The sequence below is a fragment of the Blennius ocellaris genome (genome assembly GCF_963422515.1).
Source record: "Blennius ocellaris genome assembly, chromosome: 14".
NCBI classification, from domain to species: domain Eukaryota; kingdom Metazoa; phylum Chordata; class Actinopteri; order Blenniiformes; family Blenniidae; genus Blennius; species Blennius ocellaris.
Window position 1 is genome coordinate 12,856,268 of NC_137663.1, and position 19,080 is coordinate 12,875,347.

General features: G+C 43.3%; 1 protein-coding gene across 2 annotated transcripts in view; it reads left to right on the plus strand.

Annotated features, from left to right (window-relative positions):
* The window catches only part of pds5b (PDS5 cohesin associated factor B), a 28,674-nt gene that overhangs the window by 8,921 nt on the left and 673 nt on the right, over positions 1–19,080 (plus strand). For both annotated transcript variants that reach the window (XM_080509516.1, XM_080509517.1), the window contains exons 4-33: positions 14–100; positions 2,542–2,639; positions 3,820–3,946; positions 4,382–4,462; positions 4,906–5,046; positions 5,926–6,041; positions 7,061–7,155; positions 7,377–7,522; positions 8,960–9,111; positions 10,137–10,250; positions 10,349–10,430; positions 10,525–10,573; positions 10,696–10,835; positions 12,495–12,610; positions 12,701–12,806; positions 13,106–13,266; positions 13,389–13,512; positions 13,639–13,797; positions 14,325–14,393; positions 14,513–14,649; positions 14,826–14,949; positions 15,041–15,245; positions 15,673–15,787; positions 16,112–16,244; positions 16,335–16,454; positions 16,532–16,594; positions 16,713–16,858; positions 17,103–17,175; positions 18,357–18,787; positions 18,875–18,955. In XM_080509516.1, the coding sequence (XP_080365642.1) occupies positions 14–100; positions 2,542–2,639; positions 3,820–3,946; positions 4,382–4,462; positions 4,906–5,046; positions 5,926–6,041; positions 7,061–7,155; positions 7,377–7,522; positions 8,960–9,111; positions 10,137–10,250; positions 10,349–10,430; positions 10,525–10,573; positions 10,696–10,835; positions 12,495–12,610; positions 12,701–12,806; positions 13,106–13,266; positions 13,389–13,512; positions 13,639–13,797; positions 14,325–14,393; positions 14,513–14,649; positions 14,826–14,949; positions 15,041–15,245; positions 15,673–15,787; positions 16,112–16,244; positions 16,335–16,454; positions 16,532–16,594; positions 16,713–16,858; positions 17,103–17,175; positions 18,357–18,787; positions 18,875–18,955 (3,791 nt within the window). The remainder of the gene's footprint in view (positions 1–13; positions 101–2,541; positions 2,640–3,819; positions 3,947–4,381; positions 4,463–4,905; positions 5,047–5,925; positions 6,042–7,060; positions 7,156–7,376; positions 7,523–8,959; positions 9,112–10,136; positions 10,251–10,348; positions 10,431–10,524; positions 10,574–10,695; positions 10,836–12,494; positions 12,611–12,700; positions 12,807–13,105; positions 13,267–13,388; positions 13,513–13,638; positions 13,798–14,324; positions 14,394–14,512; positions 14,650–14,825; positions 14,950–15,040; positions 15,246–15,672; positions 15,788–16,111; positions 16,245–16,334; positions 16,455–16,531; positions 16,595–16,712; positions 16,859–17,102; positions 17,176–18,356; positions 18,788–18,874; positions 18,956–19,080) is intronic.

A 19,080-nucleotide genomic window follows, 5' to 3' on the forward strand; every position in this document is an offset into this window, starting at 1 on the left:
TTCCTGTCTCTAGGACATCTTCATGTTCATCACAAGGCAGCTCAAAGGACTGGAGGACACTAAAAGTGCGCAGTTCAACAGATACTTCTACCTGCTGGAGGTGTGTGTGACTCTGGGGGGGTATTACTATTAAATTGCCACAGATCTTCCCTTAAGATGCACATTAGTAACCAATGTCTTTTTCTTGGCTCCATCTAAATATTTGTATGTGTATCAATTAACCTGTTGTTGTTTTTTTTGTCATTAACTGTATATTGTTTAATTCATGCAGCAATCAATAGAGACATAGTGAACAATCCCATGTTTAAAACAAATAAGTTGAAGATATTTTAAAGTTTAAACATTTTGCATGGAGAAATAACAAATCAATTCACTTTCCAATGATATACAGATGTTTGGAGGCGTTTTTAAACCAATATTGATGATTTGTTGCAGCCTTCACTCCACTAATACTTACCCACTTTAAATACATCTCTGTAAAACTTGACCTGTGGTGGTGTTTGTTTGTTTGTTTTTTTTTTCTGCTCTTTTTCTTTGTATGATTAGTTTGAATAGTTTGTGAGCAGAAACGGGGATACACACTCACAAGGTCGACGTGAGTGGCTCAGCCTTGTGTAGAATACCTACGTATTCATGACCAGGGCTCATGCGGAGCTTATTAGCATTGTTGTGTGTTGCTGAATATTCAATCGCATTTGACCTCTCCTCCTTTCAGCATTTATTAATTCCCGAACCTATGCTCATGTAACTGTGTCGTGTTCGATAAGTGGCGGCGGTGACGGAGAGCCGAGCTCATAAGAAACTTGTTTACATCTGTCGCAATCTGGCAATTTTTCATCTTCAGGCTCCAGCAGCCTCCGAACGGTGTTTAGAAAGCAATTCAAAGTGAATAATTAGGTAGTTGCTGTATTTTTAGAAAGCATTTCGAAGCATTTCACTCTGTTATTCATCAGTGGTTCAGTTTGTGTGTTCCAATTTGCTTTTCAAAGTGCTTGTGATTAATTTATGCCAGTTTGCAGCAAGAAGCTTTTTCCTCATGATATGAAGGGAACAGAATTAACCCTTGTTGGAAGGAAGCTTCTTTTGTTCGCCGGTTTACTTTGACTAAGATAGTGATGTGTGGTTAATAGACAGTGTGATATCTCACGATATGGCGCCGCACTCCACATGCCTGCAGTTACATTCACATTCTTATCTCCTGAAGCCATATAAGAACGAGATATACATTGTGTTTTTTATTTAAAGTGAGCTTAAACAAATCAAGGCTGTTTTGTGCCATTTAAAGAACAGACACAACCGAATTAAAACTGCTTAATTTAGTTTGTTCATCGCAGATTAGAACACAGTTTCACAATGCGAGTCTATTAAATGACGTGAGAGAAGCACTGTCCGTATTGATAAACTTATGAAGAATCATGGGCTGGCTCTGCCGTGTGGATCATTTGTTGTGAGTTTCACCATGTCGTGATCTTTGACAACACTGTTTTGACTCCCTTTCAGTTCTCATGGCATGCTTTTTGGTGTCGGCAGATTTCAGTAGCTTACTCTATCCACACCACACAATGTAGATGGACATGTGTCACAACTCCAGGGTGAAAATATGAAACATTTCTACAGATAAGGACGTGGAAATTCAGTTTCGGGCTTTGTGGGGCATAAAACCAGCATGAATATTCAGCAGATTGTCCCAGATGAATGAGATGTGGCTCGTTGTACAATTGCGACAAATGTCAGAATAATGAGAAGCTTCCATCTGCGCCTATTTACTCCTTTTGTCTGTGACAGTCCGACTCGCAGGGAACCATTAAGAACAGGTTCTCCCTGTTGCCCTCAAGATTGAGTGTCCTTGTCAGGAGTTTTTAGGTGTGCGCAGGTAAGAATTAAACTTGTGAGCAATCTGGATCATAGTGCAGACTGTATTTGAGAAACGATGACACGGGAGTGCAGTAGTTCAAAATGCACACAAACACAAAGGGTAATGGCAATGAGAGTTTAACTTTTCGAAAAAACCTTTGGACCAGGTGACGATCTCCACTGCAGCCCAGTTTGTAACACTTTGGTTTCCGTGTGAGATGTGACAAACCAGCGGTGAACGTTGTTCTTCTTCTGGGTGTTTTTTTTGTTGTTTTGTTCTTTTGTAACTCCGCCATAACTCTTCATCCTCCGATCCTGTCAAAGTCAAAGTGAAGCAGGCCTATTTATCCCAATAGGATGGCAAACAGTATCTACAACATCCTGTTTATTTATAACTAGTTTAGCATTATTGAGCACCAGAAGAAGTCACATTTTTCAATAAATGAGTTGGAAAGATTTGAAGGTGGTTGTTGGTGTCCTGCCACCGACGCAAACAGGCGACATACACCAGGAACTAAGACGCTCCCATTGATCATGAATGACCAGGTTTCCCTGTGCTGCATGGAAATGCTTCAACTTCAACATGAGCAAAGTGGCTGGACACTGAAATCGATACACTTTGCTGCAAAACAAATCTGTTAGGTTTATCATATGTTTCTCTGACATCCCTCTTCTCTGTTTGATTAGAACATCGCCTGGGTGAAGTCCTACAATATTTGCTTTGAGCTCGAAGACAGCAATGAGATCTTCACCCAGCTTTACAGAACGCTCTTCCAGGTCATCAAGTAAGTCATGTTTTTTTTTTTTTTCCATTAAAATGCCCGTCCACACTACACTCAGGTTCCTCCTCATCTTGTATGGGGCTGCAGCAGTCTTGAGCGACAGAGCTGTCTCTATCTCTTTGCTGCTACATCGGGAAATGGCACGGTAGCAGTCAGGGTTTCTCCCCCCCCCCCTCTCTCTCTCACTTTAACTACAAACCGTCCTCTCAATTTCACTCAGCTGAACACAACCTTGAGGGCTGAATTCTGCAGTACAGAATTTGGCTCTTTGCCACTGGTTGTGTGTGTGTGTGTGTGTCAAGATTGTGCCAACGCAGTGCTTTTTATTGCATGGAGAGAATCTAAAGGACTCAGTTTGTGGAGGTGTAGGTGAATGCAGCTGTAATGTTTATGTGTGGGTGAGTTGTGTTTTTTTAAATTTTTCTAAGCGACTCTTTCAGTGAATGGGAGACAATGAGACTGGTAATGCCTGAGATACAAATCTAGGTAATAAGCTTTACATCTTGCTGTAATGCAGAACATTTTGAATGAATACACCCACCTCTCGTGCATTTTCAAAGTCGCACGGTTTTTGAGAGATACAGCAAGTTCTAAACATTCCGTCATCCAGTCAAACTGCATTAATGCAGTAAAGCTGTTTTTTGTGGTGAAGGCGTGCACTACAAACTGTATAGACTACAAAGTTCTTTGTTTTTCCGTATAAAAATGCAGCTACTGATTTGTTGTCTTGTTGACATGAACTCTAATAAGTTTGATTTGTGGATTCATATGTGCAAAAAACTATCTGCTCAGGCTTTTCACTGTGATGTTTTCTGTTTGATTTGTGCACACGGGAATGGGAATAGATGTTAAAGCAATTGGTATTAACACAATCATTTATTCTGTTTATCAATCTAATTTATGGATTCAATTAAAGCTCAATATGCACTAAAAATTCTAATACAATAAAAAGTGTGAAGCATCATAACTACGTGATGTGATGTTGCATAAAAGACATGCAAATAATCTCTTGACAGTCTGAAACCTTTTGATTTGGGATTCTTACAAACTCTTGTTTTATTGTGTTTACATGCAATTTTAATCCGACCGATCACTCATGGCCTGTGACTGCTCCACTGTCAATTGGGTGCTTGATCTTGTATGTGTAGTTGCATCTTTTCTCTTTTGTGCCTTGTTTCCCTAGCAACGGCCACAACCAGAAAGTGCACATGCATATGGTGGACCTGATGAGCTCCATTATCTGCGAGGGAGACACTGTGTCGCAGGAGCTGTTGGACACGGTTCTCGTCAACCTGGTGCCCGCACACAAGGTCTGTACGGCGCACGAGTCCATTCTCATGAAGGACGGAACCAAGCAAAATGTCTGTGTCGGTTTAGTGAGAAGAAAGCGTTTTACACACAAGGTCAAGCATGAGGGGGGATGAACAATAGTCTGCATAGTTAAGGGACAACTTGAACTGAGTGGGTCATTCGGGAGAGTTGAGATCCATATCCTGTAATTCAGTGAGACCCCTGCAGGCGGCACGGGAGAAAGCAAGTAAAAGCTTGGTGCAAAAAGAATGTGTGAACATCTGTGTCTGCTAATGGACCTCCAGGGTAAAGAAGAAGAAATGATGAACAACACCCTTGGTTTTTTTTGGGGGGGGGGGGTTTTTGCAATCTGTGCTGCTTTTGTCACCTCAACTTGTGTCTCGTTTAGTTGAATCTGCTCTTTTTAATAAAGCGTACTCTCTCTTTCTGTTTAGAATTTGAACAAGCAAGCGTACGACCTGGCCAAAGCCCTGCTGAAGAGGACAGCGCAGGCTATTGAACCTTATATCACCAACGTAAGGCGGAATCTTTGATCCCACTTGAATAGAAGTTTGTCTTCGCGTTTATGATCTGCAGTGTAATATTCACATTTTATCGACTGAAGCAAACCCTGGCGTTGCGCACTGAATATTGGTTTTATGGCGAGGCTCTCGGAGGCGGATTGCAGCCGACCTTATGCGATTGTGAAGATACTGTATGGCTGAAAAACATGCATAGACTGTTCTGCCAGAGGGTTCCATACTGAGCAGAGGCATCCTTGAATGAAAATAAATTCCTCTCGGCTCCACTGAAGTCACCCTATGCCTTCACCTTTCACCTCAGAGAGGGTGTTGAATATAAGTACTTCACAAAGGCTGCAGCACCAATTTTTTTTTTTCCTGAGAAAACAAAAAGGAGAAATGTAGTTGTTTCTATAAATGTATCTGTAACCTTTCTCCTTTTCCACCGTCTTCGACAGTTTTTCAACCAGGTGCTGATGTTGGGAAAGACGTCTGTCAGCGATCTGTCTGAACACGTTTTTGATCTCATCCTGGAGCTTTATAACATCGACAGCCACCTGCTGCTCTCCGTGTTGCCACAGCTGGAGTTTAAGCTCAAGGTATCGGAAAGCGGCGTCTGCTTTAATTAAAACGTTCAATCGACTTCTGTGTGTTTTTCAGATGAGATGTTTACCGAGCGCAAGTAAATGAGCCGTTAAGTGTCTTACAACTGCCACGTCGTTTGTGTGGCGGTTTTGCAGCGCTCCCTTTACTGCATTTCATCAGGACATTTGACACAATGGCAATCAGATCTTTTCTTTTATTTATTGTGTAATTGGGAGCAGTTGTAGTTAAGGATGCAGCTGCAATGTTAATAATGATGCGATACATTTCCTACATACACGGGGGGAAAAAAAAACCCTGAATTGTCTGACCCATTACCCACATTTTTACTCTCTCTGCAGGTTTGTTGATTCATATTAGAATGATAAAGCAGTGAGCCAGTCAGCATAATGTTGCCTCTGCAGTGTCTCATAAAGGCATCCCGCTGATGGATAACGCTCATTAACTGTTCCTAGGGAGTGTAGATCACTGCTGTCTCCTCAAAATAATAGCGCCGATAAAATCTCCCCACCACAGACTCCAAACGCACGCATACACACACGCTCTTTCTCCATCTCACACTTTCATCTGTTCCTTTTCCTTGTTTCTTCCCTAACCCCGCTTTTCTCCTTTCATCCCCACGCCCTCTTTCTTCTTACTCCGGCTCCTTTTGTCCCTCGCTTCTCGTTGCCTCGGTCTGAAACAAGATTAATGCTAAAAGAAAACTGCTACCATAGAGTGTTATGAAGATGGTAATGTTTCCAGTGTAGTTAATGGAAATGACTTTGGCTCCTCCGTCAGTTCGACTCGGCCAGTTTCAGTGTGTCATTTCTCTCTTCTTCTTCTTCTTCTTCTTCTTCTTCTTCTTCTTCTTCTACTCTCCTTTCCGTCTGCAGAGTAATGATAATGATGAGAGGCTGCAGGTGGTGAAGCTTCTGGCGAAGATGTTCGGAGCCAAGGACTCGGAGTTGGCCGCGCAGAACAAACCGCTCTGGCAGTGTTACCTGGGCAGGTGGGTGTTTGTGTCGGAGCCCTGGCATCTGCAAACTTTGAAAAATTAGCTTTTTACTCAGTGTGATACTTTCATGGGGGCTAAGACGGGAATGTCAAATATACAACTGCGTCCGACACAACCATTTCTTTCAATAAAAGGGATGATTTGTTTACTAGAGGTCATACATTTTTTTTTTTTTTTTAATCTTAAATAGGTTAGTGGCCAAAAAACAACTGATTCCATGATGGGAGAGGTCAGGGATTCAGGAAACATTAACATCAAAGCTTTACTGTAAAAAGATGCATCGAAATGGAAGATGTATCTTTGGTCAATTACACTATTTTGCATCAAGTGACCTTAAAGTTACATGTTAAATTGCCTTGTTTCTCTTTCACATCTGTTGAGGGTTGAGAAACGTGTATCTAATTAAAGGTTTATGCTTTTTCTTAATGAGATTGTGTGGAATTGAAGAAATGATTCCATCAGATGATCAACAGGATAAACATTTCACTATTTATTTAGGAGTTTACATATGATATCAATTTAATAATTGACATCATATGCTGTAAGCCCACTTTTTTAGATTTACAGGGCTAAATTAGCATTTGGTGGTGTTTTTAAAGTCTAGGGAACTGAAATGTGCTCCTAAAACCATTAGGACACCCTGAAGTTATATATTTCCTAAATAAAACTACATTATATTCTTACTGCTTTTGCATTTTTTTCCAAAGTGTAAAATGTGAATATCTGTTCGGTACAATTGCTTACAATTTCTACTCTTTTGAACCTTTGGCCAAGAGAGGGATTAAGCAAGGATATCACAGAAAGATCCAAAACTCTCCCGTTTAGTGTGTCATTTCAGAAACTCCACTTGGTTTAACAAAGCTTCAGCTGAACAGTCTCGCTCACTGAAATAATAGTGGATTTTGTCTGAAGGGACCTGTTATTTGTGACTTTGCATGTAAAATGTGGATTCTTTGTGCCATGGGGCTTGTTTGTTTTCCTCACTTCTTCTTTTTTTTTTTTTTTACACACAGGTTTAATGACATCCACGTGCCTATTCGACTCGAGTGTGTTAAGTTTGCCAGTCATTGTCTCATGAACCACCCAGACCTGGCCAAAGACCTCACAGGTAAACAGGCTGCACTGATTTACTGGGGGAATGTGTTCATACTGATAAATGTATCTGCATGTCGGCCATTGTTGGTAGTGTGGAGATGATTTGCCTCCATGCAGAGATGACACCACAACAATATGGAGAACTTCTTGAACTGGGAAGCAGTTGTCTGTAGTACAAGTCGGTGGACTCATCCTGTCACAAACCCCCCCCACATTCACTCTTTTCTTTCCCAGAGTACTTGAGGGTCAGATCACATGACCCCGAGGAGGCCATTCGCCATGATGTCATTGTCTCCATTGTAACTGCTGCCAAGAAAGACTTGTCTCTAGTCAATGATGCACTGCTGAACTTCGTAAAGGAAAGGACTCTGGACAAGAGAGTAAGTGGGCTAATGTATTGCGTGTCAACATGCGCCCGCCCAGACACTGTCGCAATGTGCTGTACTAATGTGTGAAGAAGAAAAAAAAAACATTTTTCCTGCGTCAATATAGGTCTAATTTCAGTGCGTTTTGAATTTTACACACGTAAAATAATGCTGATGGTCTTAATTTGATAACACAGATCACGGCTCTCTTCAGGGAAGCAGGCGAGCGCAGTTTGCCTTCACGACAAAATTGGATACACCTGTTTTAATTTTAGACTGCAAGTAATATGGCCACACATCCAAACTATTGAAACTCCACTGAGGAGTTGCATCATCATCATTATTAATATTATTATAGCTGATGGATGATTCTTTTATTTGTCTGGGATGGGTTTTTTTTTTTGTTCGTTTAGTTTTTTTTAACCAAAACATGTAGTCTCTTTACTAATGAAACCATATTTGTATTATTCAATGCAAGACGATCTAAAACTGAAGCACTTGACTGAATTTGTAGCTTTGTTTGTATTGCTGGTTTTTATTATTGTTCTTTACAGTTTATGTACTTTTTAACACCCCCCCCCCCCCCCCCCCCAAAAAAAAAGGCTGATTTCCAGTTGCTGGGTTTCCGCTACTCTTCTTGACAGATAAATGTCTGTTTTTCACTAAAGTTCTTCACAACATTGCACAAAGCTCATTATAAAGGTGGACGATGGTAAACAAAAACCTAAATGAAGACCGTAATCGTCGTGTTTAATCATTTGGAGGGTCGACTGCCAATATGTTATGGAGCGCGCTTGCTTTGCACTGAATATAAGCACAATGAATAATGTGTGATTTGACGTTATTTGACAGTGTTGTGACTTTAGTATAAGAAGCCTAAAAAGTAAAGCAGTTGAAATAGTTATTCAACAGTATTTCCTGTCTTGGCTTGGCAAAAGGTTTGTGCAAATCGAAATGAAAGGTCTTTTCAAAGGATTGAACTTTGAAAACTGATCTGAACAAGCGACAGTTTATCTTCACAACAAAATGATCGTTGTTTTTGTTTTAATGCTGAAACCATGTGATGAACGGTTTAGATGACACAATTTTACGACACTTTGTTTGGTGCCATGTTAAAGTGTAAAATGTGTGTCCCTTTGAAAGACTTTATTATATTATGCTTAATTATATTGTGCTTTATTATATGATATGCTATCAGTTCAGTTTTAGACAAGTTGTTGAAACTATAGTTTTCCTATTATATTTGTAATAACACTGACAACCATGGCCTACGTAAATAATGAAAGGAGGGAAGAAATCCTGACGTTAACAAATGTAAATTGACATATAAGCATAATTTAAACATGTATATATATATATATATATATATATATATATTCCTGTGCATTGTTGTTGTGTCTGAAAATATCCGCTTTCTTTTCCTTTGAAACAAATTTTTCCCTTTCTTGTCAGTGGCGTGTACGTAAGGAGGCTATGATGGGTCTGGCATCGATCTACAGGAAGTACTCGCTGCAGGGCGAAGGAGGGAGGGAGGCCTCTAAACAGATTTCCTGGATCAAAGACAAGCTGCTCCATATCTACTACCAGAACAGCATTGATGACAGGTTTGTGTACATGGGATGTTTCTTTTGGGGGGGAAACTCAAAAGACCCTGATGAATTTGAATGAAGCTTTTAAAACCGGGGTGTCGGTGTAAAGTATTTCAACCTGAATCCACAAAGATACTGATGAGCTTTGCCTGCAGCGTGTCTGCAAGCATCGAGCAAAACACTGCTGCCGGTAATGGAACGGAGATTTGAGCACTTCATTTTGTTTGATGGATTTGTCTTGCGCTGTTGGACGAGCGGCTAAACGCAGATTTATTTCGCAGGCAGCCAGGCAGCCAGCCGCGTCACCTGCCTCACACACCAGCAGTCAAATCAGTTTTCTGAGTCAGAATCCAAAGTGCAGAGACGTTTCTCCAGAGTAATGGACGAATAGATGCCAGCCTGATTGCCTGCAGTCGCCTCGGGGCATCAGAATGTAGAGCAGTTGCAACCGTTTCAGACGAAAGGTGTACTTGGGACTTGTTGGTTGAGCAGCCAGGCGGCCCGCTGCAGCATTGCGTCGCTCGGAGCCCCAAAAATGTGGTTTGTTACTGTTTGTCAACACGAGGAGCCGCCACTGGCTCTCTGGGAGGTTGTTGTAAAGTCATCTTTCTAACTGTTGTCGGGGAAATGTTGCGTATCATTGGGCAAAAACATTGAAGGATCAAAATGTGACACGCAGTGTCTGTGGGAGCACCTCGTCTTTAAATCACTCTGCTGCAGTGGAGCTGCTTGTTGCCAACTGGAAAATCTCTATTATAGCAAACTGTGAATGTGTGTTATTTGCGTGTATGTTAAACATGGCCAGACTGTAAATTCTGCTTGCACAACAAACTCAAATCTCTTGACATTTCCACTCCTGTTACATGCACAAATGTCGTGTTTTGATTTGAATGACATTTGATGTCATGTCCGCACTGAACGCAAATCATCCTGTTATAAAAGTAGTGTTCATTCTTTGGCCTGCAGACAGTCACATCAATTTCAAATCGCCAATTAAATGAAAAGCAAACACAATTTAAATGTTTACACTATACTTTCAGGTTGCTGGTCGAGCGTGTTTTTGCTCAGTACATGGTTCCTCACAACCTGGAGACCACCGAGAGGATGAAGTGTCTTTACTACCTGTACGCCACCCTGGACACAAATGCTGTCAAGTAAGTGTTTTTCATGTGGTCTTTAGCAGTAAGTTGCAGCTTGTCTCTCTTATTTTACCGCTAAGATGTCCTTTAATCGCGACGTCTCTTTCTCACAGGGCTTTAAACGAGATGTGGAAGTGCCAGAATCTGTTGAGGCATCACGTAAAAGATCTGCTGGACCTGGTCAAGAAACCCAAGGTTGGCCATGAAAGCTTCCAGCAGATGGATGAATTACTGAAAAATTGCTTCTTCTTTTTTTTAATCCCACTCATCTGCTTTGTGTTTCTCACAGTCTGAAGCATCAACCAAGGCTGTGTTTGCCAAAGTTATGGTGATCACAAGTAAGACCCCCCCCCCCTCTCTTAAAGAAGCAGTTGGTGGAATTTAATATTAGTAAATAGAATTAAGACATACGCCATATCCGCATGCCAGTGCTATCTAATATTGATGTGTGCTTGTGTAGAGAACCTGCCAGACCCGGGCAAGGCTCAGGACTTTGTGAAGAAGCTGTCTCAGGTCCTCGACGACGACGAGCGGATCAGAGATCAGCTGGAAACGTTGGTCAGCCCGTCATGTTCCTGCAAGCAGGCGGAAGTCTGCGTGGTGAGTGCCGAGACGTGGAGTGTCCTCTAATCGGTGCCGTCGTGTTGTCTCAGTCAGAGCTGGACCGATATGTCGAGTTCAACTCGAGGAAAAACTGGGCTTATCTTTATATTAGTCGCAGGGAAACAAATTGGTACAACGTTGGTTTGTTTACAAATCGTGGCTTTTTATTTATTGTTGTCTGGAGCTGTTTAGAACCAGTCGTGTTTAGTTGTAGCAGCGAGATTTACTGATGTAATATTAGTGGACCAGATCAGTGTATTCAAAGCAGCTCCGAGGGGCTATGAACCATTTATGTGAACATTTAAAAAAGACTGCAGTTGAGCTGCTTCTGAGTCAAAGAAAAAAGGCCTTCATACTTAAAAAATAAAAAATTAGGCTTATTGTGGCTTCAATTAACACTGAGCAAATAAATCAAAGATTTAAAATCTTATGTGTAAGATTTCACATCACAGTCATCAGGCAGTTTGTATTTTCTCTTTGAGTAAGCTGTCACAAGATTGACACATTTTTATCTCAAAACAAAATGTGGTTCAACTCAAAATCATATTTATTCACAACTATTATGCAGTTCATTTTATTTCAGGGTCCTGCTGCTCACCTCGCTGCATAAAACTCAATATAAAATTTCACCAAGTGACAGTGTCTAAACTTGGGATGTAACTTTTAATAGCTGTTTCCAAAAGTCGGTGTATTTAACTGTGCTTTACTCTTACACTCCAACATCGGACTTAGAGTCTTAGAGTCTCTGGGAACGTTCCTTTCGATTCTCCACATCCTGATCACACAACAAACAGCCACGTGGAAAGCTTCAGGGTTTTTTTTTTTTGTGTGTCCTGTCCGGCAGGCTTAAAGTCTTCAGTGAGACGGATCAGAGTACCAAAACACTTTGCATTTTTCAAAGGAAGGGTCAGACAGACGCTTCCTGTTGTGGACCTAATTGATTTTTTTTCCTATTGATTTATTGGCCAGGCCACCGGACTGCTGCGGAAAGAAAGGGACAAGAAGCGTATAAAGGACAAAAACAACAGCAGCAGTGACAACAGTGAAATGTGGAATGCTTTGATGAACAGCAGCAGACTTAACGAATGTCAAAGTGCTTTAATGTCAATTCTGCTGTACATGCAAGACAGTGGAATCCAATTTCTGTCTCGCTTGCCCATACGGCACCGCAAATGAAATATAGGAAATAGTAGCTCAAATATATTTCTTAAAATAGGTTAAAAATAAGAAAATTGAGAATATATGAGCAAGAAAAAGAGTGCAACTCGACGTTAAAATAGAAGTTAAAAAAAAACCTGAAATGTGTGCTATGCAACATAGCCTCAGAATAAGCTGTAATTTGCCCTGTGATGCGTGAAACGCTGAGTTATAAAATAAAATTTAAAAAAAACTTCTCTACGCATGCAAATCTATAGATTAATTTATCTTCCCAATGACCTGCTTCTTCATGCATCATATACTAAGGTTGTAGTAAATTACACTCAATCCATTATAAAGCCGCTGAATAAATAATCTCCACAGTGGAGTCTAAGGATCACTAAAAGTGTCTTAATAGATACGCTCTGTATTGTTAACTCGTAATTAATCCTGCGAGATGATGGCGCTTTTATTCTGTTATTTATGTCGGTGTACGTTCTGTGCTCATCACCTTCTCAGCGAGACATCACTAAGAAACTGGGCAGCCCCAAACAGCCCAGCAATCCCTTCCTGGAGATGGTGAAGTTCCTGCTGGAGCGGATCGCTCCGGTGCACATCGACACCGAGTCCATCAGGTCCGTGCGTTTAAAATACAAGCGCCAGTAATGTTTTACAAACACACAATTCTGCCATGATTTAACACTTCTTTTTCCACTCTCAATCAGTGCTTTGATAAAGCAGGTGAACAAATCTATCGATGGAACCGCTGACGATGAGGAGGAGGGCGTTCCCACTGAAGAGGCCATCAGAGCCGGACTGGAATTACTGAAGGTAAAAAATAAAAATTCAGAGTGAACAGCAGCAGGAAATGACATGTGACAGCTTCTAAACACTGCTGTAATCAGTTGATTAACTATGTTTTTGTTCTGGCGGAGTGAATTTTAAGAATGGCAGATATTAATATTTGGTTGCCGACAATGTCTCTCCTGCTGTTTTGTCCCAGTACGCTGCTGTTATCGCAGCTTCTGTAAATACGTTTGACAGATCTCTCAAATCTTCACTGATTTTGTGCTTCGGTGATTATTTTAAGTTGGGTTTTTTGTTTTGTTTGTCCCCCTCCCCCCCACCAGGTGCTGTCGTTCACACACCCGGTGTCGTTCCACTCCGCAGAGACATTCGAGTCTCTGCTGGGCTGTCTGAAGATGGACGACGAGAAGGTGGCCGAGGCGGCGCTGCAGATCTTCAAGAACACCGGCAGCAAGTTGGAGGAGAGTTTCCCACACATCAAATCGTACGTCTCCCTTCTCGGTCCCGTGTGGATCATTGTATTGTCTGGAACACGTACCGGGATTAAAAACATGAGGCTTTCTGCCGCCGGTTGATGATTTTTCTCCTCTTGGTTTCCCTCGCCAGTGTTTTACTGCCGGTCCTGCAGGCCAAAGCCAAGAGAGGCCCTCCTCGCCAGGCGAAGTACGCCATCCACTGCATCAACGCCATGTTCAGCAACAGGGACACACACTTTGCCCAGATCTTTGAGGTCAGTCAGTCCAGTCTTTCTGAACTCCTACGGGCGGAAACCATTCTCCAAACAGCAGTTCCCAGTCAATTTGTCAGATTTCTGGATTAAAAGCATTGAAATGTTTTGTTTTTGTTTGTTCCCAAGCCCCTGCACAAAGGCCTGGACCCTGCAAACCTGGAGCAGCTCATCACTCCTTTGACCACCCTGGGTCATCTCGCCCAGCTGGCCCCAGAACAGTTCGCAGCGCCGCTCAAATCTCTCGTCGCCAACTTTATCGTGAAGGACCTGCTCATGAACGACAGGGTGCGCATGCACACAGTGAATGGAGCGTTGGGGGGGGGGGGGTTCATGTTCAGAACATGTTTACCTTCTCTAATGAGATGAGAGACAAAGAGCGGCTGGACTCTTTGTTCATGCAGCGTCAGATTATGAGTGTACATAATGCCAAATATCAAAAAAGGAAGGAAATGAAGCTCAGCCAGCAGAAACTTATATATCATTCTACAGCAGAATCAAATGTCCATCAGGTCACTAACTATAAAAACATTGTAACCAATGCTTTGTGTGGTAATTGTGTAGTAGAACACTACATTTGCCCTGCCGTACTCTGTCTATTATGCAGCTGCTACGATACACACTTGACTTTGTCGATTCCAGCCACAGAAGCTTCATCATTCAAGTGATAAAGGGGGTGCGGACACTGATGTCTGCAACAGTTCTGCTCCGACATTTTTGTTTTTGAAATGGCAACAATGTGAAATGTAATAATTGGTATAGTATGAAGGTATGTTTGAAATGAAGTTGCCTCATTGAGTCATTGATCTTTTCAGATTCCCGGCAAGAAGACGACTAAACTCTGGGTTCCCGATGAGGAAGTGTCCCCAGAGACTCAAGCCAAGGTATTATTATTACTCATAGTAGTAGTAGCATTTTTTTTAATATACAAAGTGTTCAGGTACATTCTGCGCACATCAAAGTAAGATCAGACTTTTTCACGCTTGCTTTCTTCTCCCTTCAGATCCAGGGAATTAAGCTGATGGTGCGGTGGTTGTTAGGAGTGAAGAACAACCAGAGCAAGTCGGGTAACTCCACCTTGAGGATGCTGACGGCGATCCTACACAGCGACGGCGACTTAACGGAACAGGGCAGGATGGGGTAAGTTCAAAAACACCCGAGAAAAGTCCTGTTTTCAGACTCTCGTCTTGCGATTTTCACTGAAGCGCTGAATTTTAATGGGCATCTCGGGGGGGGGGGGGGGGGGAGGTCGAGCTCCAACAATGAGCGTATTTCTCGATAATTAACGAGTCTGTTTGTTTACTCCCGTCTTCCAGTAAACCTGACATGTCGAGGCTGCGGCTGGCGGCAGCGTGCGCTCTGCTGAAGCTGGCTCAGGAGCCCTGCTACCACGAAATCATCACATTGGAGCAATATCAGCTGTGTGCGCTCGTCATCAATGTAGGAAGCACGACAAGTCTTCGTCCGGTCTCCTGCTCTCACTGTTTTCCTCCCGTCGTCATCGTTTCTGCCTCTCTGCTGCTCCATGTAGGACGAGTGCTATCAGGTGCGCCAGTGCTTTTCCCAGAAGCTCCACCGAGGCCTGTGCCGCCTCCGCCTGCCGCTGGAATACATGGCCGTGTTTGCTTTGTGTGCCAAGGACCCCGTGAAGGAGAGGAGGGCTCACGCTCGCCAGTGTCTGGTGAAAAACGTCAACATACGCAGAGAGTACCTCAAACAGCATGCAGCCATCAGCGGTAAAGAGCCTGATAGTTTTTCTGTTTGGTTTTTTTCTCTGTTATAATTCAGAAGGGCTTCCTGAACAACTGCCAATGTGGTTTTTGGCAAAATGCTGAATGACAGACCATGTAAAGCCTATTGGGATTACTCAAGACCGTTCAGCAATATTAATTTAAAGCCACAAGGCCAGTGTGAAGGCTTGGTGTGTCGTTAGGAGAGTTAAAATCCCAGGGTTTTCTGATTAGGGCCTCGTCTCGCCCCAAACATCTCGCATGGCTGCCGTTACTATTGATGGACGATTGTTATTTATCACAGACACTAATCAGCCTGTAAAATGTGCCACATGAGTTAAGTTGAATTGTTTGACGCAACACTGAAATCAAAAGCTTTTCTGTTTTTGTGACCGACCTCTGCATCCTTCTATCCTTCTGTCAATGCCAACAGACAAGCTCTTCTCTCTGCTGCCGGAGTACGTGGTGCCCTACGCCATCCACCTTCTGGCTCATGACCCAGACTATGTGAAAGTTCAGGATATTGAGCAGCTCAAAGAAATTAAAGAGTAAGTAATGGGGGGGTGGCAAATCATGCTTAAAATTCAGTCTATGTTGGGAAAGTACACCCTGATGTGTTTTCTGACTTTCAAGAAGGGTCAGTTGGTTTTGTTGGCTATAAAAACTAAACCTAGAATAATATTGGCCTTTTTTTTTTTTGGTTTGAGAGCGCTCAGTGTTTGTACAGTTTTATTAGTCCCGTTACTCCTAAACGACATCTGCACCCTCCAAAGAATTTAAGGGACAATCTCCAGGAACATAAAAAGAAGCCGTTAGAAAATGTCTCTAATGGAAGGTCCTGTGTTGATACCGAGCCTGTTTGTCTTCGCCAGGGCTCTGTGGTTCGTCCTTGAGATCATCATGGCCAAGAACGAGAACAACAGCCACGCCTTCATTAGAAAAATGGTGGAAAACATCAAACAGACAAAAGACGCCCAGGCTCCCAGTGACTCCAAAACTAACGAGGTGCCCGACACGCGACCAGGCGGAATTAATTCACCACCTCTTAACTGACATTGACAGTTTTCCCGCGTGTTTTGTTTTGGTCCCGTGCAGAAACTCTACACGGTGTGTGACGTAGCCATGAACATTATCATGTCGAAGAGCACCACCTACAGCCTGGAGTCCCCGAAAGACCCCGTAGTGCCGTCACGCTTCTTCACCAAACCAGACAAGGTCAGTGTGTGAATCGTTGAGGGCATTGTATTCGGCGCGACGAAGCTCTCTGACGATGGATCACCGTCTGTTTTCAGAATTTCAGCAACACGAAAAATTACCTCCCTCCAGAGATGAAGGTTTTCTTCACGCCAGGAAAGGTGAATTTAACTTAAAACTCCCAAGTTGCATGGGCCGTCTTAAGTGTCTTATGCTCTGACTGGAGAAACACAAAACTGACCTGGTCACTCCGTCCTCCTCCTCCTCCTCCTCCGCCAGCCGAAATCCGCCAACGTGCTGGGTGCAGTGAACAAGCCGCTGTCGACGGCGGGCAAACAGCTCCAGAGTAAAGCTTCTCGGATGGAGACGGCCAGTAACGACGACTCCAACTCCAACCCAGGCTCTCCGCAACGCAGCAAGACCAGGTATTGGAGAATAAAGAAAACGCCTTTTTGTACGGCGAGTCCACTTCCTCCAGCCCCAGACGCTGCTGTTCTCTTATCAGTGAACCCACAGAGCCTCAAAGCACATTAAACTAAGATGTTTATTGATATTTACTCATCCAGAATGAATGTTTTTTTGTTGTTGTTTTTTTTTCTTCTATTTTCTCGTCACCTGCTGCACCTTGAATGTTTATTCTGTTCGTGTCTAAAATATTCACAATATCAGGCTCGACAGCACGGAAATGGATCACAGCGAGAACGAGGACATCAGCTTCAAGATCGCGGACAGCGTCGACAAGGTAACAAATCGTCCTCCGGGCTGATCAAACTGATATCTGTGACTGTTGGAGCTTCTCTGCAGCGTCCCGACCCTCGTAAAGCGGCCCCCTTGTGGGCAATAAAGTCTTCATCGTATCCGTTTTTCACTGGAAATTTCCTCTTGTCTCCTTTGTGAATCAATGTAGTCTAAACTTCAGTAGTATTTGAAAGTAATGTCATTCCTCAGCGTGGATATATACACCGAACGTTGCAATTTATAATGGCTTCATAGTTTGGAGAACTTGCTTTCATCTCTTCTGAAGCATCGTTGCGCAAATAAACTGCGACAATACCTGAGATGACACAGAAGCCGCGAACACGTCGAAAACGCCGCGTTGCTGCGATCCAGTCGAGTGCCGCCTGTAATAAATATCAGAGTCTCTGTGTTTGGATTCGACTGTGCAAACAACCTGCTGGATTTCAGTCAAGACACTGTGTGCAAGCACAAGCTGTGTAAACTACAATAAATGGCGGCTTGGGGCACATATAGGAAAGTCTGTTTTGTTGAATGGGAATTACACAGGTAACAACGTCAACGGCTGCTTTTAGTCACAGTCAGGGTTTGTCTGTCGGACGTCTTTGAAATAGGAGAGTTATTTTATATTCAATATTTGAGGATTGAGGCTTCAATGATGCTCTACATTAATATTCTGGGGTCCGTCATGCAGCTCAAAGTTAGTCCACAAAACAGCTCAAACCTTAAGGAAAATATCAAAAGATTAACAAATAAGAATTTTTTTTCAAAATAAAATAAATGCCACAAAGTGGTTTAAACTTGGCTCCTTTCAGAAATCAATTAGAAATGCACCTTATACTCAGAAGGTAAAAATGCATGAATGAAACGTGAATAACAGCTTCTAACTTGCGTTACAATTTCTGAAACTGCGGATGACGTTTGTGTTTGTTTTGGATTTTGGGGATATAAAGTATTTAAACTACTTTGGGTTTCAGGCTTGGTTTTTCATCGGTGGGTATCTTTAAAAGAAAAAAAAAGTCACATCACATCTTTTGTGCATAAGATTTGTAAAGTTTTGACAGTCGTGTTCATAGTGGGGCTGATTTAAGCAATTTTATAAAAATGGCTGAAGTTTGGTTGATCTCCAGATATTTGACACTGCCGAACGTCCGCTTCTCGTTTTCATCTGCATTTCCCGCCGTACAGGAGATTGAAAAGCCGCGCGGGCGCAAACGAGGCGTGGCCTCCACCGACGACCAGGAGAGCAAGCCGAAGCGCGGCCGCAAGAAGGCGGCGGCCAACGCGACCGCCGCGGCCGAGCCGGAGGACCAATGGGACGAGGACACCCGGCCGGAGGACGAGCAGAACAGCCCTCCCAAGAAAGGACGCCGAGGCAGGCCCCCCAAGGCCGCCGCCGCCACCGCCGCCAGCCAGGAAACCCCCGCCAAGGGCAGGAGAGGGCGCAAGAAGGCGGCTCCCCCGCCGGAGGACGAGGAGGAGGAGGAGGAGGAGGAAGAGGAGCGGGCCGAGGAGGAAGCAGCGGAGGACGAAGAGGAGGAGGACGACAGGAGCAGTGAAAACCTGGAGGTGAAGCCCAAAGGAGGGCGGCAAGCCAGGGCGCCACGGCGATCACAGGGGTGAGAGAAACGATACCCAGCACGGAGTCGGCCATGGTTTCTGTCAGCGAGGATCGAGCCCGAAACCGTTTGTGCTTTGCTCCACAGCGCCGAGTCAGCGGAATCCACGCCGCAGAAGAGGAGAGGACGTCCACCCAAATCAGCTCAGCCGGCCGCCAAGAAACCAGCGTAAGATCCTCAAACATTTCCAGGCTATCAATGGCCGATTATCTTTCTAAAGTGAATGTGCGATCACACACTTTGTTCACGACTCGCTCCAGCACATCGCGAAGGAAATGAACCTAATTTAAAAA